The sequence below is a fragment of the Nelusetta ayraudi genome, unplaced genomic scaffold, assembly GCF_046127955.1.
Source record: "Nelusetta ayraudi isolate G7.1 ecotype Tasmania unplaced genomic scaffold, CSIRO-AGI_Nayr_v1 ptg000094l, whole genome shotgun sequence".
NCBI classification, from domain to species: domain Eukaryota; kingdom Metazoa; phylum Chordata; class Actinopteri; order Tetraodontiformes; family Monacanthidae; genus Nelusetta; species Nelusetta ayraudi.
In genome coordinates this window covers 184194-212052 of record NW_027466144.1, presented here as the reverse complement: position 1 = coordinate 212052, position 27859 = coordinate 184194, and the positions used below count along the sequence as shown (strand labels likewise).

At 50.6% G+C, this 27859-nt stretch overlaps 1 protein-coding gene across 1 annotated transcript; it reads right to left on the bottom strand.

The window, feature by feature from the left end:
* Positions 1-204: 204 nt before the first annotated feature.
* On the bottom strand, positions 205-27835 carry tgfbr1b (transforming growth factor, beta receptor 1 b). The gene is made up of 9 exons (XM_076047360.1): positions 27711-27835; positions 14830-15078; positions 13726-13995; positions 13098-13328; positions 12402-12569; positions 11525-11681; positions 8358-8482; positions 8137-8267; positions 205-6060 (listed from the first exon to the last, which is right to left on the bottom strand). The coding sequence occupies exons 1-9, from the start codon at positions 27772-27774 to the stop codon at positions 5935-5937; spliced, it is 1521 nt and encodes a 506-aa protein (XP_075903475.1). The 5' UTR covers positions 27775-27835; the 3' UTR covers positions 205-5934.
* Between the last annotated feature and the right edge of the window lie 24 nt (positions 27836-27859).

Genomic DNA, 27859 nt, shown 5'->3' with positions numbered 1-27859 from the left:
TCTTTTAAGATTAAGCGATCTTTTTAATATGTTAGTCATTCTTTTTTTTTGAAAAAAAAAGACACTTCTTATCTTTTGGATGGCATCTATAAAGCAGACATCTAGGCAGACACACAATTACACAGGCGGGGAAGAAGAAAACAGAGAAATCTCGTCAAAGTCCGGCACCAATTTTTTTGTTGTTTTTTTTTTTAAAAAAAAAGGAAAAAAAAAAAAAAACACGATAAAGCTTTTTGTTTCCCTTCTGGCTGCAAAGGCCACACCGCGGCGCCGAGACCCGAGAGGTAAACTGTTTGAAGTGACGCAAAGAACCAACCACCACTCAAAGGACATCGCGTCGAGCACAGAGCGGGTCGAGCCCGCCGCCGCTCCCACCTTCCTGATCACAGTGCGTGGATCGTAATAGCATAGGTGGGTTAGGGTTGAGGAACCTGTGTGATCCAGAGGGACTGAGTGGGCCAGCACCACCGGCCCGGCTGTTGCATAACAAGAGAGGAAAAAAAAAAAAAAAAAAACCCGTGTGGCGGCGCGTCAGGCTCGCCAAGTTGCTGCCGCGACCTTCTGAGAGACAACACGAACGTGTGTGTGTGTGTGTGTGTGTGTGTGTGTGTGTGTGTGTGTGTGCGCCTGCGTGCACGCTCACATTGGTGGGAGACGCTGAAAGGGCGGATACATTCACAGCTGCAGGGGTCGACTCAGCGTGCCAGCTGCTGGCATAGTTTGCACCTCTCAGGGAAAAGACAAACAGAAAAAGAGAGGGAACAGGAAATAAAGGGGCCTCCTCCAATCTTTGCATATTTGACCCGACACTGAGTGACTGAGTGACATCATCATCAGCAGAAGAAGCAGCAGCAGCAGCAGCAGCAGCAGCAGCAGGCATCTGTTTGCGTTTGAGTCACAGAACGGCTGAGCTGCGCTGCTGGTTCACCGTCGGCCTTTGCTCGTGTTTGGAATGCGGCCTTGGTGATGCAAAATGCATTTGACTGTGTGTGTGTGTGTGTGTGTGTGTGTGTGTGTGTGTGTGTGTGAGAGAGGCCGGGGCAGGAGGTGTTAAGGGGGGGTAGATTGCCACTGGCTTAGTATGTAGCCGGACGAGCAACACGTGACCGCAACTATTAATTACTACTCATCAAATGCTGCTGTGTTTTCCCTCTTACTTTCTTTTGTTCGGACAAGACGTGAAGGACGTGAAGGCGTGAGCTGCTCGACACTGTGGACCGTGACTCCAGTCGTCCCAGCAGGAAACACCTCTACGTCTTCTCTTGTCCAACGTTTTTATTCGACGATATTTCTTAGCCGAAGCTGCACGGCTGGACGTGCACCTGCGAGCGCGTGCCTTGTAGCTCTGAAACACTGTTGGGGTGGGAGGGAGGGGGGGGGGGGGGGGGGGGGGCACAAGAGGAGACGAGACTTTGCGAGCGAGCGGCGAGTGTGGCCTTTGTAGCTGGGAAGTTATCTGAGGATGAACAGAAAGGCTTGACGAGAGAGAGGAAGAAAACAATCATAATGCAAGACAGCAAGGAGGACACAGAGACTCCGAGAGCAGGGGGGGGGCGGGGCGGCGGCTGGGTGCAAACACTTTTTTTTTTTACAGTTAAGTCATCTTGGGCTGTGGAAAGAAAAAAAAAGAAAAGAAAAAAGTAGAAGGCTGCTGGTGAGTTTAAGACAAAATGAAGGTTGTCCTAGAAGAGGCATCATGCCAGAGGTGCGGTCGAGTTGAGTTTCTTTTGTTGTTGCTAAAGTCCCAGAGAATGACAAGAAAAACCAAAACAGAAACCATGAAACGTCCTGTACAGTCTCGATCGCCCAGAGTCCCAGCAGGGGAGAGAGAGAGAGAGAGAGAGAGAGAGAGAGACGATGAGATCTCAGCATTGAGTCCAGCGTCCAACTGCCCACCCCCCCCTCCGTCCACGTAGCAGCGACGTCCATCGCTTCCTCTCCCTCCCTCTCTTTGTGTTCACTCAGCAAGATATTTACAAGGCTCGTCGGCCACCAGCCACAGCACTTGAGTCAGCACAACAATGGACTTTTCTTTTCTTTTCGGCCGTCTTTCCAAAAACCATTTGAAAAACAGAAGCTTGCAGCAACTGAGCAGGCGTTTCCCCACTGGCGTGTCGATGTCAGATCACTTCTGCCAATTAGAAACCAGAATACTGAACAATCCATCAATCTCAATCCAAACATTGCTTCGCTGGACTTTGAAGGAGGCCGCGTTCTCGTCGGCGTTTGTCTCGACGACAACTTTGGTTTCTCTCTTTTATTTTATTTTTTTTCTCCAGATTTTGGGCTCCCTTCGTGACCTCATTAGTTGCTGCAGGCTCATCCAGAGGGTGGAGCGGACAGGGACAGAAACACCATGGCTGCGTCTCAATTCACGGTCTGCACTCTTCCAAGGCCGCATTTGAAAGGGAGTTGCGTCATAGCGCTGCGCGAAGGCTCCTCCCAATTCCCAAAAGTCAGGAGGACGCTGAAAATGCGTACTGGGAATGCGGCCTACTTTTAGCCGATTCCAAGGCTGCACCGCTACTATCCTTTGCGTACTTCTGCATCCCAGGATGCTTTGGGTGCTGCTGCAAAGCATCCTGGGCTCCTGGGAAGTCAGCTGAAATTAGCGGCAAAGACACGACAAATAAATCTAAGTATAGAAATTTCACATCAAATATTCAGTTTTCAACGCAGGGTTTTCACTTATTTGAACATCCAACGCCATCGTTGATGCTTAAAAAAAAACGTCACTTCCGGGGTTGGCCAGCAGGAGGGAACGGCGGTGACTGAACCAGGAAATACGCCGCAGGCGAGACCGTCCCGGGTGGTTACCGGGGAGGCGGGGTTTGATTCCTTCCAAGGATGCAGACCCTGAACTGAGACACAGCCCATAACAGAAACCCTGCACGTCATCCGCCATCCTGTGGACTCCATGCACAGGGGTCAAGGGTCAGTCAACAGCAGGCATCACGGGAGGAAACACTGAATGTGAGCCTCTGGGAAAAGTTGGCACCGTTTCTGCAGAACCAGAGTCCATGGAAGTGGGAGGTATTTGTCCCTCTCTCCCTCTCTCCCTCTCTCCCTCTCTATCACCCACACACAATGAAGTATACCGCAGGGCGGGCGGTGGTGGTGCGGCCTTGCTGCACTTCCATGGCTGGTGTCTAACACACTTGGCACAGGAGAAAAAAAAACAAAAAGAGAAAGCAATTGATGGACTCAGGAAATCTGAGCATATTTACATCCAATGGCAGCTCTCACCTCGCCTCGGAGAGCAGGATAGACGGCCGAGTAGCAGCACATAAATAGAACACGTATCCATTCAGGAAAGAAACGCAAGACAGGAAACAAAAAAAAAAAAAGCACCAAGGACAAAAGAGAAAGATGTCGAAAGTGCCACACAGGTAAACGCTGCGCTGGCTCCCAAGTGCACTTACGGCTCAACAATCAAGAAACCCTGCGTCCGTCCGGTGCCGCTCGGACCCGACCGGGGGTTCTCACCGGATGCGATTATTCCTCTTTTCACTTTGCCCGAGGGCGGCAAAGCGCTGAGTTTGAGTTTGGATAAAGCCGAGCTTGAAAAAAAGACCAACAAGCAGATCAAACAGGGTTTAGCTGTGTGGCAGTTTTGGCAACAGGACACTGAACACTGACTGAGTGACTGAGACAAACTGTTAAATCAGGTGCTACATATATCTCTCCGTCTTTTCAAAAGGATACCGACACTACTTTTAAGAGAGCAATCAATTATATATTTATATATTTACTTATATATGTCTTTTGTTTTCATTAAAAAGTACATAAAAAAAAAAAAATCTAAAATAAAATGGTAGGAATAAGAGTAGATCCTGACTCTTATGCGTTGGTCCCTTAAGGCTTGCTAAGCTGAAGTCTCACGCACGTTTTTGCCTCTTTTTGTTTTGTTTTGTTTTTCGTCAATGTACATTCTAGTAGAAAAAAGACCTTGCCAGAATCACACATCACCTGGGAACCAAGGAAAATCAAAGAAAAACAACCTATGGCTTAGTAAAATATGTTTGCTATACTTCAGATGAATGTATCTCTTTTTCTTTCTTGTTGATTATCCTACAAAGGAGAAAAAGTGAACGGTCGAGCAGATGCAAAAAGTGAAGAAGAAGAAGAAGAAGAAGAAGAGGAAAAACCCAGAAATGCACAAGTCAACATTTACAGGGCAACATGGTTAATGCTGAGAAGTAGTTCACTGTGTCTCTTTTTCAAATGCTGCATTTAGCTTCTTTTTTGTCGTTTGTTTTGTTTTTCTTTGCGTCCTTTTGTCCAAAGAAACCCCCCAGAAACTCGCAGTGGGCCGCGCTCCAGCTGAGTGTCCCAGACTCGGCCCACTGGGAAGCCGTACAATGAGATGCTGCTGAGGTGGTTTTTTCGGGTGTTTCAGACGAGATGGCACCAGAGAGGCTCCGCCCCCGGCCGCCGTGACGCCGCCTGGCTCTAGGGGGCGTGCATAGTACGAGCTCGCTGTGCGCTCGGCGTGGCTCCCTGCCCCCCCCCTTCTCCCCCCGCCAGGAGTCGTGCACTCGGGGCGCCACGGCGCCGCACGCGTCAGGAGCGGGGTTTCTTTTCTTTTTTTCTTCTTTTTTTTTTTTCAAGCACTGGCACTTTCTGGTTACAGCTGGCTTTGAAGGCATGGTGGCAGCTGATTGGCGGCAGCTGATTGGCGGCAGCTGACTGTTGGCATCCTTGTTTCCGGTGTCGTCGTTCTTGCCGTTTTGTGGTTTAGCAGAGCAGAGTATAGAAAATAGACACATTTATCTATCCAATATTGCATATGTTGCAGCATGTTTGCCAAAAAGGATGAATGAGGTTTTTCCAAGTCCAATATGTATTGCAAAAGAGAAGTTAAAAAAAAAAAAAAAAAAAAGAAAAAAAACCTCCTACCGCCGGATAGAAAAATATATTAAAAAAACAAAATAAACCATAATAAATTAAACTGACCTGCGTGACTCCCTCACAAAAATGGAGAGAGGGGGAAAGAAGACAGCAACCAATATGAAATTAAAGGTGCAAAACTGTGGGTGGAGGAAAGCAAAGCGCTTCTGCTTCCAGCAACGAGTGACAACCTCCAGTTTCAAGAGGAGGGCTGCAAGCCGCCGTGCATCCGACACTCTGGATTTTTCTGTTTTTCACTTTTGCAGAGCAGCGAGTGCTGCTGAAGCTACAGTCACAAGGACGTCGCCTTGTCATCTAAATTCACCCACCTCTGGGTTTTTTTTTTAATCAAATAAACTGTTTTCAGGGCAGCACTTTGACCCCGGTGCTCTTCCTTTCCTGACAGACGCGTCGTGGAGAACGGCTTCATCTCACCTCTCCAACACGACGGCTTTCTCGTCGACTCTCTCCCTCTGCCTGTGGTGTCTGGAGGTGCGTCGCAGCAACTTGCAGCCCTGCTCAAGAGTTCCTCGTCTTCCAAAGCGAGGAATGAAACGCTGACGTGCAAACGAGCCGGATGACTCCCTGCCAAGCCTGTGGTGCACCTGACGGCAGTCTGAGCACTCGTGTGTGTGTGTGTGTGTGTGTGTGTGTGTGTGTGTGTGTGTGTGTGTTTCAGAAACGTTTCCCTTGTCAGGAAGATGAAAGACGGTGAGCAGCAGCAGCACCATCCTTGCAATCCTCTCTCATCCCGTTCAGGCCCAACCATCCCTTATGGATCCATCCATCCATCCATCCATCCATCCATCCGCCGGTGAATCGATCAATGATATGGCGAAAAGAATTGAAAATAATACAAAAACAAAAATGAAAGAAGAAGGAGAAAAGTCTTCACTTCCCTCGGAGGGAGAGGGAGAAGCGATGGCTGAGGGTGCGGAGAGACAGTAAACATGGTGTGTGTGTGTGTGTGTGTGTGTGTGTGTGTGTGTGTGTGTGTGATATGGATGCGAGTCAAGAGGTGCGTGTGGGGTTTGGTTGCTGCGTCTACATCTTGATTCCCTCCTGCTGGCTGAGCTGCGACAGCGTCTTCTTGATCCGCAGGGCCGTGAGGCGGGCGGCGCTGTTGGCGTACCAGCACTCCCTCATAATCTTGGCCATCACCCTCAAGGCCTGCAAGGCACAGAGGAGGCGGCGGTTAGTGCAAAGTGTCACCGCACAGGGGCAGCCTGACATCAAGGAGAAACACATCCATCTGCCCGCCGGCTCGGCCGACGGAGGGGAGACGTTAAAAAAAAGAAAAGAAAGAGCAAACAGAGGTGTAATCTGTGGTCAGCAAGGCTGAATCCTGGATCCCACTGCTCTGCTCCGCTCCGGTCTTTTCTGCCACATTGTTCAGCTGCCTCTCACTTGATGAAGCGGAGCACAAATGAGCGTCGAGAGCCACAGTTGAAATCGTCGACTCGATCTCGGGCAAACTTTGCACTTTGGGAAAAGATCCGAGTGCTGCGCTGCTTCTCGACTGAAGGACTTTCTAAACCTTGCGCTGCTGCAAATCCATTAAAAGATGAGACTGAAACACCGTCTGCTCGGCTGCCATTGACAACTCTGAATCTAATCTTCCTGCGCAGTCCGAGTGTACTCAAAAACATAAAGGGAAATTTTGTACATTGCTATTTCTAAAAGACGTCTTCCGGCAACTCCCGCTGCAAGTCGATGCGGCTGGAAAGCAGCCAAACTCTAAGCAGTCACTCACACCCGATAATGTTAATTAGAAGCGCAGCCTCTGAAGGTCCCGGCGGGTTTAAACCTGCTGAACTCGTCGGTCCGTCTGCTGCTGCTGCGCCACTACGTGGGAGTTCAGCGCCAAGACCAGACCGTGAAACCGGATCTCGGCCTCGCACCGTCAACTCCACGCAATCAGCAGGAAATACTGGAAGTGATGACGGTGAAAAAAAAGAGAAAAACATTTCTAATCCTTCTTGACTACAAGAACCTCCAGTCCAGTCTTGTACAGTGAAAAAAAAAAGAAGAAAAATCTAGGTCCTTATTAGTTCACTGTTCTTGAGAACTGTTTGACTCACTCATCATTCCAGTGGTATCAGAGTCTCCTCTTACAGGCTTAAAGAGGAAGCTTGCTGTTTGCCAGAACAAAAAATGGAAGGACTTTAATCCCCATTACCTTTAATTCTGCTGTGCAATTTGCCTGTCCGTTCCAAATACAGGAAAGATACAATTTCCCAAAAAAAAAGAAAAGAAAAAAAAAAAATCTATCGAGTGACTTTACTTTAAATGAAGGACAAACCCTGCTTCTTCTCCACGACTGCAACAGTCATCACCATCGCAGAGAAGCAGCGCTCGGATCGGTGGCAGCACACTGTTCAAAACTCACAATTTGCGAAATCTGCCTCTGATTGGAGATTAAAGAGCATCGTCTGCCGTCTGCCTGTCAGCCCGATATCAGCCCGACTTCAAACGAAAAAACATGAAGACAAGGAAAATATCTGGAGGTTTCACTTCTGCTGCCGCTGCCAATGTGGAGAGCAAGTCAGAAAAATCCCAACGCCCCGACGAGCTCCATCCCAACAGTGGAGAGAACAGCAGCGCTGCCGTCTAGCTGCCGCCAGACAAGACGAGGGGGCGGGGTCAAAGGTCAAACGATACGGCGGAGCGGCAGATCCGTCGTTACGTGATGAGTGTTTGCTTTGTATCCAGCCGCTCGGAGGTGTACGTGTGTGTGTGTGTGTGTGTGTGTGTGTGTGTGTGTGTGTGTGTGAGAGTTTGCCTGTGTGGGCAGCGTGGCTGGCAGCTAGTAAAAGAGTCTTTGCGAGCAGCGATAATTTGCAACGGGGAGGAAGAGGCCGCCGTCGGATCCAATTTGCTTCCTCAATGCCAGCAAGGACACCTCGCGCTGGGATGTGTTAAATACATTTCAACTCATGCGGCCGCCTACTGAATGAGGACAGAGTTATTAAAGAACGCCGCCGCCACTCCTGAAAAACCATTCACGACTGTTGCTTGGGCGCGATGCCTTGAAATCTCAGACGAGGAAGAGGAGGATGAGGAAGAGGAGGAGGAGGATTGTGCGGAGACAGTGAGACTTCTTCAGACGCACAATCGGCGAGTTTCAAAAGATTTTTAAGCAGCGAAAGAATGATCTGTAAAGAAATCATTTCACACTACGTCTCGGTGGAGCTCGTGTGTGTGTGCGTGTGTGTGTGTGTGTGTGTGTGTGTGTGGTTCACCGACCTCGCAGCTCTGCCAGCGGTTGGGAATGTTGGGCCGCAGCTTCTGCTCGCACACCACCTTCCTCATCTCCTCCACCGAGGGGTCGGACTGCACCAGGTCGTAGTAGGGCAGCTGGTAGTCCTCGTGGATGCCTGCCGCACACGGGGGGGTGGGGGGGCAGTGAGCGATGACACCACCCGAGCACCACCACCTCCCCACCCTCAAGACCGCTGGTCACTCACCTCCCATGGAGCAGCGGCTGGCGATCTCCCAGAACACCAGGCCCATGGCGTAGATGTCGGCTCGTTTGAACGACTCAAAGTGTTTCATGTTTATGGAGTCGTCCAGGACCTCTGGTGCCATGTACCTGTTGGGGGGGGGCGGGGGGGTCAGAAGATGGAGAGCATTGGTCTCCCTCACGTTCACACTTTATCAATCTTCCTCGGAAACAGCTCCACAACATGAATCCATACTGGCCGAGTCTGCAGGCGGCCGACTCATTGACTCGCTGACTCACTGACTTGAACGTGTAATGCAACGGATTCAAGAGTGCGAGAAAATGTCTTTGAATGGCGGCGCCTGAGAGGAACCGGCGCCGCTCAAATAATTCATGAAGTTTCTATTCAGCAGCTGTCAGCTGGGAAAGGGAAAGACTGAAAATATCAACATTTCAAAAAAGAACAACATTTATAAATATTTTTGCGAGGACTGTGGCAGTGACGCATTGACTGCTGCATTTGGTTCCAGTGACTGCATGGGAACAAAGTGCATTTTGTTTAATGAGGGAGAAATAAATCCTGACACACGCAAAACTGATTGAAAGGGCAAAAAGTGAATCAGAAGACACAAGGAAATTGTTTTTTTACCACTGTTTCTCAGGGAGGGAGTAGGAGAGAGAGAGAGAGAGAGAGAGAGAGAGAGAGAGAGAGAGAGAGAGAGAGAGAGATGGGGGTCAAGAGGAGGCAAATCCAAACAACCAGGTTTTGTACTTTACTGGTTAAGAAGTTGACAGGAAGCAGTTGCCAGGCAACCGCAGGAGTTTTTCTCCAAAGCTTCTTCTCATTTACAGCGAGTCACAAAGTCAGCTGACTGACTACCAGACTACCTGCAAGAAGCTAATGACCGTAAGTGTGCGTCTGCTTCCGAGCGCTCAGTGACTCAGTGTGCTGGGAAAGTGAGGATTGTCACGTCCTCTGCTAGAAAACCTCCACTTTCTTTCTTCCCACATGGAAGACGAGACGACTTCTCCCCGGGAAAAAGGGAGGAGCTTGTTGTAAAGACTCAAACCCAAACTCAACTTTGATTGTGTCTGCCTGCTGTTGCCGTCGGAGACGAGGCGATGCAACAGCTGCACGTGGACACACACACACACACACACACACACACACACACACACACACACACACACACACACACACACACACACACACACACACACACACACACACACACACACACACACACACACACACACAATGGCATGAAACGCACAAAAACGAAGGCGTTGCCTTCAGAAAATCTTTTCCTTGAGTTTTTCAAAGGAGAAAATCTTCAGAGAAAAGGGTACAACTGAAGAGGAACACACACACACACACACACACACACACACACACACACAAACACACCCTCAGGGAAAACCAGCGAGACCTGCAAGGACATAAATAAATAAAGGTCTATTTAATAGAGCGTGGGCGCTTATTGAGCCGCGGCAGGGAGAACGAAGACGCTCGTGAGTCCCGAATAAAAAAAACCTTGCCGCTAATCTTCATCTGCTGCTTACGCACACACAACAATGAAGACGGTCGAAACACATCATCAGCGTGCACCTGCCGAACCTGGAGTCTGCAGCCGCTGCTGCCCTGCTGAGTCACTGCGTGTGCAGAGCGGTGGTCGAGGACGGAGGAGCTTCTCTCATTCCAAGGAGGTGAGAACATTCGCATCCAGCGACGCCCCCTCGGGGCCACGCGCCCACGCCAGCAGCTGCCAGTTCACCTCCACCACTGCCCGACACAGCCGGGCGGGGGATCTGCCCACCAGATCGATTCATTCCGAGGAGAAAAGAAAATGTGTTTATCTAAAAAAAACAAGTTGTTTGAGAGGTGAAGTCAGTCACATGGCACTGCAGCGTGAACGCAGCTCCACTGGACGGCCTGATCTTTGCTTTCCCACTGGTTGTTCTCTGAAAAAGCCTACAAAATCATCTCCCGCTCGATTTCCCTCTCTCCCTCTCTCTCTGCAGTTATTTTTTTCACCTCGCACATCAGGGCACTCCTTTCTGCAAACTGTCACAGTATGTTAACACCTGTTGGATTGCTGCACCGGCCGGGCGAGAAACAAACGCACATCTCACAAAACACACACACACGGCAATTAAGCAGGAAGTCCTGATTCTACTGAGGCGTCTCCAGTCGGAGGGAGACGGAGGAGTGCAGCCTGGAGGGCAGGGGGTGGGGGGTCGTCAGTCACCACTGTACAATAGTCTTCAGAGCAGCAGCAGCAGCTTTGTGGTGAACTGCTGCTGCTGCCAGTCTGTCAGCGTGCGGCTCGCTTTACCGAGTGCAACTTAAAAATACACAAATACATAAAAGGAAAATTGCTGGTGCACAGGCATGAAAGCAGGAAGAGTGCTCGTGTCACTATGGGAACAATAAGAGGAGTGAATGTCGTCACACCTGGCCCTGAGAGCGGCTCACTGCACTCAGCAGCAGGTGGAGGGAAGAATAAAGCTGTGAAAGGGTCACGAGAGGAGGAAGGGAGGGAGGAAGGAAGGAAGGAAGGGAGGGAGGGAGGGAGGGAGGAAGGAAGGAAGGAAGGAAGGAAGGAAGGAAGGAAGGAAGGAAGGAAGAAAGAAAGAAAGAAAGAAAGAAAGAAAGAAAGAAAGAAAGAAAGAAAGAAAGAAAGAAAGAAAGAAAGAAGGGAGGGAGGGAGGGAGGGAGGGAGGAACGAAGGAAGGAAGGAAAGAAGGAAGGGAGGAAGGAAAGAAAGAAAGAAAGAAAGAAAGAAAGAAAGAAGGGAGGGAGGGAGGGAGGAAGGAAGGAAGGAAGGAAGGAAAGAAGGAAGGGAGGAAGGAAAGAGGAAGGAAGGGAGGAAGGAAGGAAGGAAAGAAGGAAGGAAGGGAGGGAGGGAGGAAGGAAGGAAGGGAGGAAGGGAGGAAGGAAGGAAAGAAGGAAGGGAGGAAGGAAAGAGGAAGGAAGGGAGGGAGGGAGGAAGGAAGGGAGGGAGGGAGGGAGGAAGGGAGGAAGGAAGGGAGGGAGGAGGAAGGAAGGGAGGAAGGAAAGAGGAAGGAAGGAAGGAAGGAAGGAAGGAAGGAAGGAAGGAAGGAGCGGTCGTCATCAACAGCCGTCTGTCGGCATCTTGAGGAGGACAGCAGTGATTTTCTGGACAGAACCAATAGAAAGCCGGCAGTCACCTCTTGGTTCCCACTCTGTGGTTGGGCGCGATGTCGATGGTGTCGGTGGCCGAGTCGTGGCGCACTGCCAGGCCCAGGTCGGCGATGCAGCAGGTGCCGTTCTTCTTCACCAGAATATTCTTGGACTTCAGGTCTCTGTGGGCGATGGCGGGCTTTCCTGCAGAGGAAGAACCAAGTCCAGAGTGAACAAAAAAACTATGTGTGACATGTAGTGTGGTAGTCAAGACCACAGCAAGAAAATCCAGAGTGCGTCCAGCCTGAGGCAGAGGCCCAGTCAAAACGCCTCCTCTCAGCGGTTCAGGGTGTTTTTAGATGACATTTTGTCAGAAGTGAAAGCAGAGCACCAGCCCACGCTTAAAAGCCAGAATTAAAACCCAATTCGCATTCCCTAATTATGGTTCCATTTGCATGAGAAACAGCGGTTCTGAGGCAGCGGCGATGTCACACTGGCGTCCCAGCGGAGGTCTGACACCGACCGCCGCTGTCGACGCTGCACAACACAGCGATTTATTACACACACACGAAAATGGATTTGAGACTCTGCCATTAAAATATAGAAATTTGAATTCTGGCTTTTGGGGGGGGGGGGTTCCCTACTGAGATGAGTTTGCCATGTGGGAACCATGTGGGAAATCCACTTTCTGAATGATGACTATTATTCGTGGCTGTGTGCCATTAATAAACAGACCTCTATTTGCTTTGAATCGGGCAATAATAAGCACTTTCACTTCTCCACCACGAGCTGATTTATTGGCATGCTCACTGATTAAATGAAGGGTGGGGTTAAAAAAAAACAAAAAACAAAAAACAGAAAAAAATCATTGATTAAAAAAAAAAAAAAAGGTGCGACGCTGAAGCCTGGGGGTGGCGCTCTCACCTTGCGTGCCCACGATCTCCATGTGCAGGTGGGCCAGGCCGCTGGCGGTGGACAGGCTGAGCTTGATCATGCCCTCCACCGTCACGGTGTAGCGGTTCAGGTAGTCGAAGAGCGAGCCGTGCTCGTGGTAGTCGGACACCAGCCACAGCTGAGTCCACGTCCCGTTATCTGCAAGACACCAGACAGGGAGGTTCAGGGAGGGAGGAGGGTGAGGGGGGGGGGGGGGGGGGAGCGAGAGAGAGAGAGAGAGAGAGTCTGTCGCTGCATTTCCATCACCCCTAGAATTGCGCAAATCCTAAATATGGCAATAAAAAAAACTTGTGAGAATTACGGCTTACGCGCTTCAACACGGTTCAATGGAAACAGCTGCAAATCGCAACGGAACTTTGTGGACATTTTATTCTTGAAAAACTGTCATGGAAACGCAGCTTGCGTGTCTCTGTGCAGGAGCACTTCTGTTACGTGTGTGTGTGTGTGTGTGTGTGTGTGTGTGTGTGTGTGTGTGTGTGTGTGCGCGCGCGCGCCAGAGCGGCGAGACTGTGTGGTAATGTGTGCTTGGCCCCTGTGTGAGGCGTCACTCCCCCACACTGTCTAGCAGACTGACTAGCGGCTGCACAGAGCTGCTGCTGCTGCTGCTGCTGCTGCAGTAGTGGGAAACCTGCCCATCAGCCGAGGCGGCGCGTTGCCGCTTCTCACCTTTGTTGTCGGCGGCGATGAAGCCCAGAATGTTCTCGTGCCGCAGCATCACCGTCTGGTAGATCTCGGCCTCGCGGAACCAGGAGCGCTCCTCGCGGGAGGAGAAGATCTTCACTGCCACTTCCTCCCCGCGCCACTTGCCGCGCCACACCTCGCCGAAGCGGCCCTTGCCGATGCTCTCCTGGAGGATGATGGTCCTGGCGATGGTCCTCTGGACCAGCAGCGGCAGCCCTGAGAGGAGGGGGGGAGGAGGGAGGAGCAGGGGCAAACAAATCAGTGAGTCAGTCACTTTTTTTTTGACCAGTCAAAAGTTTGGACACGCCGTTTCATTTTTTAATCTTTACAACTCTCTACAGAGAATGAAAAAAAAAGACATTCAATTCATGGTAGTGTATCTGGAAGTGGGCTGCGTTCCATTTTGACTTGTTCAAGGCCCCATATTGTCGCCTTGTTCAGGTGTTCATCCTTTATGCATGCCTGATTAATGATCAACAAATCTCCATCCATCTCCATTAAAAATTATTATTTAGCCCTCTGTTTATGGCCTTCGGCTGAGTTTTTAGCTCAAACACAGAATGTCCTTTTTCCCACTGCAGCAAACCGCAGAGGCGGACGGACGGCTGGCTACCTGATCCAGATCCTGAGGTGGTCATGTCGTAGATGAGGTCTTTCAGCGTGGTCCCCACAGTGATGAAGGGGTGGTCCATGTGGGGGTCCTCCTCGTTGGGCACCCTGTGGTGGTGGTGGTGGTGGGGCCCCGCGCCGCCGGCCCCCAGGCCCCTGTGGTTGTGGCAGATGTAGAAGGCGACGACGAGCAGCAGGCAGAGGACGCAGACGGGGCCGGCGATCATGGCGGCGATGGCCACGGGGCCGAGCGGCGGCGGCGCCGTGGTCGGGTCTGCAGAGGGGAAACACACAGGTAGAGGGCGCTGTCACAGCTTTTCTTCACCCAGCAGGATGGACAAGCACCTCTGAAAGGTTAAGTGTGTAAAACCTGGAGATTCTGAGGAAGAAACAGCAGCACCAAGTGGCTACATTTTAGACTGCAGTGTAATTCACTCTCGCTCCCCCTCCCAAGACTAGCAGTGAACTACGGTGGCCAGCGCGTTTCATCCTAATTATGAAACGCGCTGGATTGTCCACACCAGGCTTCCTTAGAAATATGGCAGTGCAAGACGGCAGCTAACTGGGACAAAGAACCTCGCTATATGTTTATTCTTATACACTACCAGTCACAGGTTTGGACACCTACGTCTGATTGAATGGTTTTCTTTCATTTTCATGACTATTGACATTGTATATTGTTACTCAAGGCATCAAAACTTTGAATGAACACATGTGGAATATGTATGAAACAAAAACAAACAAAATAAAGTCTGAAATAACTCAAATGAACAAATGTTATATTTTAGATCATCTAGAACAGTCACCCTACAGATAAAATCTATATAACATAACATATTTAGCATTTTTTTTTCCTTTTACCACATGGTAATGTATTTGATGTCTTCAGTATGTATCTACAGTGTAGGAAGTGGTCAAGATAGAAGAAGAAGAAACAGATGTGTCCAAACTTTTGACTGGAAGTGTATATGGAACCCGTTCCAACCAAATGCCTTACAATACATTGTTATTCATAGGCAATATATTCAGATTCTTCCAATAAAAAAAATAATTCTAAATCGAGCCAACCATTCCACACTGGCCCTTTGCAGCCGCCGTCCCTCCTTACCGTTGAAACCCGTGAGGTCGGGCTCCTTGTTGCAGAAGTCCACGGTGCAGCAGATGGGGTACATGCCGTTGTCCTGCTTGGCCGACTTGGCGCAGATGAAGGGCCGGTCCCGCGGTATCAGCTCCTCCTCAGCCACGCACATGCGCTGGTCCAGCGTCAGGCGGCTGCCGCTCTTGCGGACGCCGACGAAACAGACGCCGTCGGTGATGCAGCTGGAGTTGGCGCAGCGTTCGCAGTAACACTGGAGGGCTGCAGGAGAGAGAGTGGGAGGAGAGGTTGGTTGGAATCAGCGGCTGATTGATTCTTGTTTTTGAACCACGCTGCAGTTCTTTGTTGCCTATATTTGATTGATTGATTGGTTGTTTTACTCTTGGCTGATGTCTACTTTTAAAGTCACCCATGTGTGCGCTCACACCTGGCTCACCCATAAAAACTATGTGTAGAAAATATACTGCATGCTTTTTTTCTCGCCTTGCAGTTGAGCTGGATGGGATGAAAAAAAATCAAATAAATGAAACCGTTCAGAAATAGTTCAATAAATGTGATAAATGTTCAATACATATTCTGCCGTGACGAGGAATGAAACAATGTGTACTGGAGAGCAGCGGTGGGACCTTCAGAAAACCCACTCACTCACTGAGGGTTTGCACAGACACGCTGGCAGACACTCCTTTCACCTCAATGGTTTGCACCGTAACAAAAAAAACCCTCAAGACTCAACATCCAGCGTCACGCTGTGTTTTTCCTGCGGGTCAGCGGCATGGATCCCACCTGAGCTATTTTACATCTTATCTTCGTTAAAAACGAGTAAAAAAAAAAAAAGAAGCCAACAACAACCCACAACTATGGAGAATAGTGACAAGAATAAAACAATTAGAATAATTGCTCGATTTGTTTGGCTTCACTGCCAGAAGTTTCCCCGGGCGGTTGCCAGACGTCATCACACTGCAAAAACTGCTTGTGTACACACACAGTCACATATGCAGACACACACACACACACAGGCTTCCAGACTGTTTGAGCAGGAAAGAGATAAACACACACACACACACACACACACACACACACACACACACACACACACACACACACACACACACACACACACACACACACACACACACACACACACACACACACACGCCATTCCTTCCAGTCAATCCAGTCTCACCAAAACCAGACAATACATGAATTTGTGATGTCAGAGGGCAAAAAGCAGTGTGGACGGCCAGACTGACGATCAACAGTCACTTGATGATGAATTCCAAGTGAACCAATCTGTCCAACTTCTAATTAACACAGCCATCCGTCTCCTGATCTCCATCCACTTTCTCCTTATTAAAAAGGGAAACGCTCCGAGGTATCCAGCCATGGCTATTAGCGGCAACTTTTATGAAATGACGCTGAAATGATTCTCTTCATTAATTCTCCAAAATCATTCATTTTTCCCCCTCTCTGACAGCACGTCGTTCTCTGGCTGGATTTGTGGAATTAGTCCAGATTTATGAGTCTACACCAGCACTGAGGAGGCCTGCAGGAACCACCAGGTGTTGTGCACTTTAGCCCAGGACGTGAGAGGAGTGCTCCGCCTCGTCAGCAGCACCAGGACCACTGGTGGCGACCCGCACAGCTCACAACACCTTTTCACTGTTGCTGTGAGACGTTCTGGTGGTGCCAAGATGAAAAACCCAGAAGCTTTTCATGCACAGTCTCAGTAAAATCCTTATTCAAACAATTTGAATTGACTTTGAATTTTTTTTTCAGTTGTTTTTTTTTTTGTTGCAGCTTATCAGTCTTGCATGCACCTCTTGCACTGTGGAGAGCGCGCTCAACGCCAGTAAGGCTCCTCGGTAGGTCTTACGTTGTTGGTGTTGCCGACGAGAAGCGCTATGAATAAACCATTGGACCCGCTGGCGGACGGAGAATGTGGCATCACGGAACAGCTCGGAAACACATCGGCTCCAACCGACCGGGTGAGAGCAGCACCAGACCAAGCCGCCGCTGAATAATTAACGGGACACCGAGTGGCCGCCTGTGGGGCGAAGCTGCTGACAGCAGCGGTCTTCACAACACAGAGAGGCCTCAGCTGTGGACGGCCGTGACTTCAGGAGGCTTCAGGAACAATGCTGAGGTTTGGTTGAAAAGGGACGAAAACCGCCGTCCTCCTGACGGGGGGGTGGTGGGTGAGAAAGCAACAGCTGGCGCTGCACATGTTGTGGGCAAAGGGCGAAAACCACAGATATGTTCCGTCAAATACGCACGTTTCACGCAGAGGAAGAAAAACACTTCAGCGGTGAGCTTTCTTTCAGCTGTGGCGAGTTCAACAACAGGCTGGAGACACAGTATGTCCAAATCACTGCACCCCCCCACCCACCCCCCCTCGGTGTGTTTAATGTAATAAGAGGCCATCACACACACACACACACACACACACACACACACACACACACACACACACACAGAGGAATTCTTGGAATGGTCTGGCAGTGTATTCCAGACAACAGTTTGTGAGCGTGTGAGGGGGAAAAAAGGAGAAATGGCCTCAGTTGACTTGACAACAGACAATCAAATCAAAAGCAGCTGGCTCAGCTCGGCCTGAGAGGAAGAAGAAGTCCGTCAGTCCCTTGTGTGCATGTGTGTCACATGGAACATGTCTAGACGATATGAAAACACACCCACGCGCCCGCATGCCATCCTGAGTTTTTCTTTTCATTTTAAAAGAAGGGAACTCACTTCAGTCGCTTCTCAGCTGCATAAAAAAACAACCATAGGCCAGTATCGACTGTTGTTGGACTCCCAACAACAGTCGACACAAACACACACACAGATCCTAACATGTAACGTGCGCAGGTTGTGACACGCAGCAGCGCAGCTGCGGTGACCCAACCAGACCTCCGCCGGCGTCGTGAGTCAGTGTGTGAAGAAGAAGCAGGAAGTGGTGAGTGGCCCGACAGACGTGTGTCTTCTGAAGGCAGACGGCGTCTTGCAGTCGACACACGCGGCGCGTGAGTCAGCGCCGGGCTGCTGAGCGGAAAACAAACACAAGCAATCACGCCCATTAACTCCTGTGGCCAAACAGCAGCACAGTGGCGGCGCTGGAGGCGTCTGCCGCTGTGGCAGCTGCCGCTGACTGGTGGGAGGCAGCTGGTACTGACACCCCACAGCTGCAAGTCATCTTAACCAAAAAAAAACAACCCAAAACAAACAATGATAATATAATAATAATAATAATAATAATAATAATAATAATGACAGGGTGCTGCAGTAGTTGGTGCTGCCGCCTCACAGCAAGAAGGTTGTGGGTTCGATCCCGGGCCTGGGACCTTTCTGTGTGGAGTTTGCAGGTTGTCCCTGTGTCTGCTGGGTTCTCTCCAGGCTCTCCATGTGAGGAATAGGTGTGTGTGTGTGAGTGCGAATGGTTGTTTGTGTTGATGCAGTGTGTGGATGGATGGATGGATAATAACAACCGGAGACCACCTGGTGACTTTGACCATCCACTGCTGCTTCCTGCACCGCTGTGATGCAACTTTTATCCGGGCAAATAAGAACCAACTGCAGGGTTTTGCAGCCGCTGACCAGGTGGAGATGAATGATGGAGGCGTTGCACGGCATTCATTATGTATTCATTAGAGACGCTCGCAGTTTTGTTGCAGCAAAGGAAGCAACTGCGTTCCTCATAAAAAAAAGGCTTCAGATATTCTTTTTTAGGAGGTGCCAGCGACTGACGGGCCTGCACAGCAAAGTTAAATCAAATTATTCTTTAATCAGGCGCAGCTGGATTCCCTTTCCACTCTTTTCATTAGCGCTATCAGAATCTCCGGCGTAGTTTACTCCTCGCCACTTTGCGTACGGGGGGAATAGAGGGCTTGTGTGAGAGAGGCTGAGGCACACACACACACACACACACACGCGCACACGCTGCATGTAAGAAATCAGACTGGGGATTATTAATACACCGCACTTCTCCTGGCACTGGATCCTCTCTTCCAGCCAGCACCCTTCAACAGGAGGAGGAAGCGATTAAAACTGGATCTTCCACGTGCACTTTAAACTGTGTCTGCATCACCCAGTCAAGGACGGCCGTAAATACTGGAATAGTCTGTGCAGTAAAGTAGACCTCTGAGGCACACATTCATACACACACACGCACACACACGACTGCGAGGCTACCGACACAGGCAGGTCAGCAGGCAGGAGACTCAGCAGTTGGCAGACTTTATATAAGCTTCATTATCTCACATCTGAAAACGCGGAAAATTTAATCCAGTATACAGAAGACTGGCGCTGCCGCCATCTGCACCACATGCCTGAGCGGAGCCCCGCCCCCTCCCATCCCGAGGAGCAGAAGAGAAACTGGATGTATAAATGATGAGTGGCTCTCCCTCCTGCCAGGGTTAAACAAACACACACCATGCTGCGCCGCGCCGGAGGACCAGCGAGAAAAAAAACAAAAAAAAAACATGTGCGAAACACAAATGGCGGCAGCGGCGCTGGAGACGTTCCCGGAATGAAAAGTCTGAGTGGCTGAAAAATGTCCCGCGAACAAAGCAGAGGCTGTTCAACAATTAGCATTACTGTGAAAGCAGAACCTTGGACGCTGGAATATATTGAAAAGACATCACAAGAGGAAGGCGACCAGGTTCTTTGTCTCTGCAGAGCGCTGATGAAAAGTGTTGAGGCGACCGTCTCTCTGCGACTACTGGCATCCAAACCATACGGCATCGCAGCTCACCTTGAAGGTTACTGAGCAGCCGTTGATTCAGATTCTGACTGACCGTCTTCAACCAAAACATTCCTATTTTTCAGTCACGACTATTGAAGAAAAGAGGCAGAAACTCTCATAATTAGGGAGCTGAAGCATCGTCAAACTCTTCAATTAACTGCACTTGCAGCCTAATGGATCGATGCTTTGTTTCCTCAGAGGGAGCTGCACAGATAACCACCAGGCTTCTCCGAGGCCGGCCGTCTTCAATAGTTTGTCTGGATGCCGCGAGGACACGTCCAAAGGCACTGCGAGCGAGGCCGCCGCCCCTCGGCAACAACACGGCCCGGCGCTGAATTAATGATGGCGCCGACACCGAGGGAGACTAAACGGCGTGGAGAGAGGAGAGACAAAGTGGTGCAGCGGCGGCGGCGGCGGCGAGGCTTCAGCGCAGCGTGCAGAGAAAACCCCAGGAGAGGCTCCAATGAAAAGGGAGGACGGCTTTAATCTAATACATCCAGTTGTAACAGAGGAGAGGGAGGGATGGAGGGAGGGACGGAGGAGAGAAGCAGATAAAGAAAACAGCTTTACATTGCACAAATCAATGGCAATGCAATTCCAAGAGCCCTACGCCCAACAATGCGGTTTTCGCATACCTGGGGAAAACACACACACACACACACACACACACACACACACACACACACACACACACACACACACACACACACACACACACACACACACACACACACACACACACACACACACACACACACCTAAAGGCCAAGAACAGAAATTGAATTATGTGCTGACTGGTGCTCAGGCTCTGCGGCAGAGAAGACAAACGAGGAAGAGGGAGATCTGTGGCAGGAGCGGAGAAGAGCGAGCGTGTGGTGGAAGTGAGGATGGACAGTAAAGTGTTTAAAAGGACATAAAAGAGTGTAAAGGCTCGGGGTAATTCAGCCACGGCCTGAATTTGACTCATCAGCGCAGACTTTATTAAAAGGCTTCTTCTTTTCAATGACCAACAAGACGTCGTCATCCTTCTCCCTCATGCCAGAACATGCATAGTTCACCACTATGAAAAACATTGTGCTCGGAGATTCACTGCAGGGACACGAGTCCTGCCTGTACGATTGTAAGAGAATTTCAATGAAGCAAAAACAAATAAACAATAAAAAGTCAAAAATTAAAGGGGAGTCAAGTCGGGCAAAGGAAGGCGCTGCCTGCCAATAGGGAGAACATTTCCTGGAACAGAGTGGCCGCAGATATGAGAGAGAGACGCTCTTAACTTTGACACAATGCACTTCTTCCTCAGAGCAAACAGGCCATCCTGCAGGGAGAAGGTTTGAAGAGGAGCATTTTCCCTGCAGATGAAGCTAAGCAGCAGAGCACAGACCAGCCAGACTGACTGGGTTTCTGCCCATTACCAAACACCGCTGGCGCTGGGTGGATGGAGGAAATCAAAGAGAGACAGTTTTGCTGCAACATTTTCATTCCTCATCAAAAATAGAGATAGACAAGTGGAGGGGGGGGGGGGGGGGGGGAAGAAGCTGTTTACATACCGACTTCCAGCTCCATACAGCTGAGCTGTGCAACCAACAAGGGCAAACTACAACAACCACTAAAGAAAAAAACACTCGGAATAATAATAACAAAGACTCAACGCTTGATACAAAGTGATTCATCACCTCGAGCGACAGAACCAAAGGCGCCGCTGCGGCGACACCAGCGATACTTTACATCAAGTCTCACACAGAAGAAATCTTTAACAGGCTCTCATTAAAGTGCACGGTCAGCATGTTGAGCAGGACACATGGAGCCCTGCCCCCACCCACCACAACCTGTGTGTGTGTGTGTGTGTGTGGAGACACCCTCTTCATTCAAGAGGGACCCCTCGGCCCCCAGGGTCTTTCCCACAGGTCACGGCCTCACCCGCCCCATCCAGCAACATTATGGCTGACTCTTTGTCCACCGCCACCAGATGTGCCTTCTGTCGGTGTGTTTGTGTGTGTGTGTGTGTGTGTGTGTGTGTGTGTGTGTGTGTGGGGCCAGCGAAGGGGCCCCTCTGTCCCAGGCGCAGACAACCCTCCCCCTTCGTTCAAACAGCACAGGCAAAGCACCGGGCCTCCTATCTGCCCTGCTGAACTGTTTGCACGGCGCCGCCGGTCCGAGCTGGACTCCTGCCACTCAAACTGCACTGCAGCCGCCACGTTCGGACAGCGAGGCCCGAGGAGCAGAGCCCGACGATGGGACCACCTCGCCGAACAGCGTCAGCATCCTGACTCACAATGCTTGATATTACGCAAACCCCACAACTGTGGATGTGAAACGTTAAAACAGGATGTTTTGGTCGACCGCAGAGTTTGTCATTGTCTCACTGACCCCCCCCCTCCCTGTTTTCAGGAGAAAGGGGAAGATTTGTTTTCTCGGCAGTTGCACGGCTCCGCCAGCACAAGACCGACCATGCAAGATAGCTGTGATCTTTGTGCATTTTTTTCAAACGGGAAGCAAAGCGTGGGGATCCAATGCTTGTGTAAGAGACACTAGCTGCGTTCCCATGACCCCTAATTGCGCAAAACCTAAATTTCGCAAGAAAAAACAGGTCATGGAAACTGAACTTGGAAAAACCTCTCAAATATGACTAAAAGGTTTTGACGCTCTCATGAGATGGTTTTTCACACGAATCCATATAGAGTCAGCGGACGTGGCGGACGGGGTCACGAGACCAGTTCACTGACCAGTGAAAACGGCGCGCTATGACTGAACGGAGGAGGAGACGGAATATTTTTCACAGGTATAACAACCATTCTGGACAGCAAACAAACAGAAGCAGATGAGATTTGATGAGAATTACGGCTTCTGCGCTTCGCACCATTCAATGGAAACACCTGCAATTCACCCACAATTATACTTTTAGAAATACTGCTTTTGTTTTGCGAAAACTTTTAATGGAAATGCAGTTGGTTCCAATAAATTAAAAAGAGGTGAAATCCTTCAGACAAGGTTTTTAACTTTGCAAACATCATCAGCTGGGTAGAGATGGAGAGAGAGTGAAAGTCAAACCGAGCGGCATGACTCACTCCACACACCAAATATCTGCTGACAGAAACACAAACCGCCGCGCCAACAACACGAGCGTCGTGTCCATCAGGCTGCTCCGCCACAAAGGATGAGACAAAGCTGAGGCAGCACTTTGGTCTCGGCACCACCACAGTCACAAGGTGTGGTTTACTGACCCAGAGCTGGGGAGCTGGGCTGGGAGTCGCACTGCTGTCTGCTGATGAATATGCAGCAGTTTGACCCCAGAGGTCGGCCAGCCTGTGGCCCCGGCAGCTGCCTCCGCCCGCCCAGAGAGACAGCGTCAACCAACTAGTCCACGGAACACATCATCATCATCATCATCGAGGTAGAGTGGGTTGGGGTGGGGGTGGGGGGGAGCAGAAAATGAATCCTCATCTTCCAGATGTCTGCTTCGAGTTCCTCCAGCCACAAAGCACGTCTGTATTAATAAGCAGGCTAAGCAGACAGGACGCAGCTGTCTGTGCTGCTCTCACAAGGCTTCCTGGTAATACCCACAAAGCCCCGTTTGGCAGAGTGTGCCACTCAACAGTGTGCGACAGGTAAACCCCCCACCCCCACCCAGGAAGACGGAGATTAGCGGGAAACGCCGCTTCCCAAGAAAACAACACAACACACGAATGTGTGTCAGCATTGCAATTAAGTTAATCATGCTGACCTGTGGTCTGTTTCACCAAGCCCTCCGTTATTGCACCTCTGTGTAGTTAGGATCATGGATGAGTTAGAAGAACTGGATACCAAACTGGCAATATGGCGGCATTCCCAGTGGCCAATCAAGGTACTGCAGCAAAAAAAACTTCTTCGGCGTCTGCACTGGGTGAGCAACTTCATCGGCCATCATTTCGAACGCTTCCTTGCAAAACGTTTTTCTTTGTTATAGCTGCGGCTGACGCCTCTGAATGGCCGCCTGCTAGTATTGCCGCCGCCGTGTAAGAGCGCTCACTTCAAAGATAATTATTACACCTCTTTGGGCTTCCACGCACGGCCGGGGGAGAGCAGCGGCTGGTGGAGTTAGAAGTGGCCAGGGAAGCCATCAGGGGGCGGGAGTCAGCACAGGCCTGAGAGGGGAGTGGTTTTGAAGCAGCTGACTCACCCCACTGCCGCTTCTCAGACTGAACTGGCTGACTGTCTGCTCCAGTGCTCCGGTGCCTGCCCCCTCGTCCTACGTACGACAACGCGGCCCGGTTATTACAGGCCATTACAGCTCGCTACCCGCATTTAGACGACTGGCCGTCTCGCTGCACCTTCGCGGGCTCTTCTGAAGCCAGATGCCAGAATATAAATATCCTTTCTTTCTATTTTTGCATCAGAAAACAAGACTGCGTGTCAGATTCATACCTGCCATGCACCGCGCTTGATGTTTCCAGCCTCTCTGTCACCTCGGCTTAGTTGTCAGTGCATGACAGACTGTTGAAAATTCTATTTCCCTGTTCCCACTTTGTTTTGCAACGCCGGATTTCAAAAAGAAATACATCTTTTGACACACGCACGTAAAGAAAACAAACCCCAACAACAAAACAAATCAGCAGCAGGAGCTGCGATCCGCCGGCTTCCCAATAAAGATGGCAGAGTGAGGGGGGCCCATTCATTAACGAGTGGGTGCCTTTCAATCCAGTGGCCACTGGCACCACTACAACATCTCAAATTAGTCGTGGTTCCTTGGGCCAGGACAACGGGCGGCCAAGGTCACCCACATGCTTGGCATTCCTCTACTTCTGGTACCAACAGCGGCAGGCAGCAACACAGCAACCACCAGGGGGAGGACCAGAAACAACACCACCAGCCCACCAGCCCACCCCACCCCAGCAGCCAGAGAGGAGGCGAAGAACAGGGAGCCGATAAAATAAAGTGCAAAATATCGATCAGGTTGGCTCGCGGGGATTTTGTTTTACGGCGCAGAGCCAAGGTGAATAAAACTGCAACATATCTGCTGAACTCTGCAAGAAGAGGAAGCAATGCTGCAACTGTCGCCACACACACACACCCATAGACCGAGAAATCTAGCAATGTGAATACTCAGTTGGTGTTTTGGTGTTTTGTTTGAGCCAGGGGAGTCTTTAAATCCTCCAGCAGCACATCCAGTTCTGCGCTGCTTAAAAGAGGAGCCATGCAACATTAGCAACACTTTCAATAAGCTGCGGTTCGGAACCTTCCTCCTTTTTTTACGGCTATACGTACTTTATAGTTGAATGAATTCATTTCGGACTGACATTGTCAAGAATTCTGTTTCATAGTCAAAAAAGAGTTATTTTCAAATTTGAGGCAGCTTATGTGGCTCACTCTTGATTCTTGAGCCAGCGGCAGCAACTGTTAATCTAACAGTTCTCGCCCTTCCCCACCTGCTCCTCCACCTCTTCCTACTCCCAGCTGGTTTGCTGAGGAGTTGCTCTGAGCAAAACCCTCTGCTAATCCCCCCCCTCATCCTTCGCACATCAGTTTCTAGAGATTGAGGGGACAGGACGTGGCATTCCTGTGCTAATGTGAGAGGAGACGAGGAGAGGAAGGGGCCACCGTAACAAACTGGCCGGACCTTGACCCAACTCTGGAAACAGAACCGTTGGAAATGGGCTTATAAAGAAAAGCCAACCAGCAATGAGACCAGCAATCAATCGTTGTACCACTGACCCCACAGTCGTCCTTTGTACCGGGTGCTGCACACCGCACAACGTTGTGCCTTTACGTCTCGGGCCGAAGGGTCGAGGAGAGCCGCCATCACCACAAGTGCATGATGGGTGTGAAAACAAGTGGCAGGGGGGGGGTGTGTGAAGATGGAGGGCAGTGACAGGAGCAGTAGTGACACTGTCACAATTTAGCCCGCCGCCTCAAACGCTGATTTGGGCGGATGCTTTGTATGCGCTGCCGAGCGCCGCTGCTTCAGCGAGCGTGAGCTGCAGGGGTGTGGTCCTCCAGGAAAGAACGGAAAGGGAGACGAACAGGATGTGTGTAGGTGGCATGTAAACCCCGACGTGCAGCAGCGCTGGCAGTGATGTAACACCAGCCAACAACTGGAGCACGCCACAGCACTCATTCCCGCTTCCCTCCTCCATTTTTCCCCCTCCTCGCCGACCTGCTGGCTGCGATTATCTCGCCTCTAAAATATTGGGACTCTATTCTGATGCAAATCATGCCGCTCAAGCTGTGGACCCATGCCATGACAATCCCATTGCCGGACAAAGGGAGCGGAATTCCCACCCTTCTTGTGCGTGTCCCCGAGCCAACATATCAATTTAATATATAAAAAAAAATGGTCCAGCATCCGAGGCAGGCGGGGAGGGGGAGAAACGGGGTACGTGAGGACACGGGCGGCTTCCCGAATACATTTTGTGTGCGTGCAGAATTGGAGAGCGTGCTCCTCTCCTCCACTCACCATCCAGCACCCCCCAGCACCCCACCTCCATCCCTCTCTCTGTCTCTCCCCCTCTTTACACACACACACACACACACACACACATACACAAAGGAATGTCACACAAAGAAAATGCACGAGTCAGAAACACAATAACACCACGGGCTTTTTGAGCATCCAGCAGCAGATCCTCCACCACCACATCAGGATCGAGCTTATTTACAATTTTTTTTTCTTTGCAAAACGCTCCACACACGGAGACAAAGATGAAGCTGGGATCGTGCACACCTTGCAAATCCAACTATGAATCTCAGCGCACAGCCGCATGGCGGTGCCACGGCTTGTGGTCGCTGCAGCGGTTCCTCGTTTCGACGGGGGCGCTAGAAAATTGCATTCAGTGCATTAAAGGGTCGACTGCTGCTAAATTCAATGAGCGCAAAGCGTCCACACACACACACACACACACACACACACACACACACACACACACACACACACACACACACACACACACACACACACACACACACACAGAGCCAAGACTCCATCCAGCCTTAGTCAGAGAGGATAAAAGACGCTGGGAAGGTCTTGGCTGTCAAATGCAGCCTCCCCGCATGCGGGGATCCACGCAACATCACCGCAAACATCGTACAGCTGGATTTGATTCACGTGCCAGGCTGCCTGGCGCTGACACGACCGCGCGGGCAGATTTGAGAGCCGTGTGTTGGTGCGTCGGTGCCGTTTGATTGACCTTAAGGGGTGCTAATGTCAGTGTTTATTAAGAGAATAGGAAGAAGAAGAAGAAGAAGAAGAAGACAAACTGATGGGTGAATTGATGGATGTTGAACCTGTGCGTTTGGAGGAGGAGCAAGCGTTAATAAAAAATAATAATAACGTTAGCATCTGTGTGCAGGGAGCTGCTACTGCTGGCGGCTAATCACACAACGCAAGATCACAACCGAGGCTCTAAAAGTTGACGGCAGGAGGGGGAAGTGAGTGAGGTTTTTGTGTAACTGCTGAAAGAAGAACAACACACGCGCGGAGCCATGAGAAGCGCTTCCTTTCCCTCCCTCTGAAGTCCAGCTGGCTCCGGGGCGGTGGTGCTGGTGGTCGCGTCAAAGCCTCGGCGCTGATGACAGCCCAGCAAAGTGGACCGAGATAACGGTCACGCGGCAACACAAACTTCTGCGAGCGAGTCAACAACACACCGAGCCCGCCGCTGCCAGCGACAGCAGGCAGGGGGAAGGAAGTAGAAAGGCAACGCAGCCGAGTAAGAACGACGTCCAACTTGGGGCTCGACCACACGAACGTGGCAGAAAGTAATAAAACAAAAGACAACATCCACTCGGGTGATGCTCCCAACTTGGAGGACTCGTCCTGCCGGGACTTGGTCGATCTTTGTCGGCGGGGATGAAGCGGGGGTGGGGTGGGGGAGAAAAAAATATATATATTTCCCCGGCACCGGTGCCGAGTGACTGCCCTTCGGCCCCTTCAAAAGCTCCTGACTTTTCGATCCCTGCTCCCCTCCTGTCCCCCCCCGCCCGCCCGCAGCACCAGACAATAAACATTCCTCAGACAGGCAGCAGAAGGCTGGCCGCCGACCCTGCGCCATCTTAGTTACACACACTCCGCTTCTTCGGGGCTTCTTGGACAAAGAAGCCCTCCGGCTCGGATAACGGGACGCGAGATAACAACTCGGCAGAAGACACGCTAGGAAGACGCGGAGCTGTCCGCTTCAGGGACACTTACCGCTGTTTTCTTCTATCCTCGTCCAAAGCAGGAGGACGCACAGGAGGCATGGTAGTGCAACCATCGTGGCTACGGAGCAGACTGGCAGCTCGCTGCTAACTTCTCCCCAGCGCAGGCAAGGCGAGCGCTGGGCGATTGGCTCGTTGCCG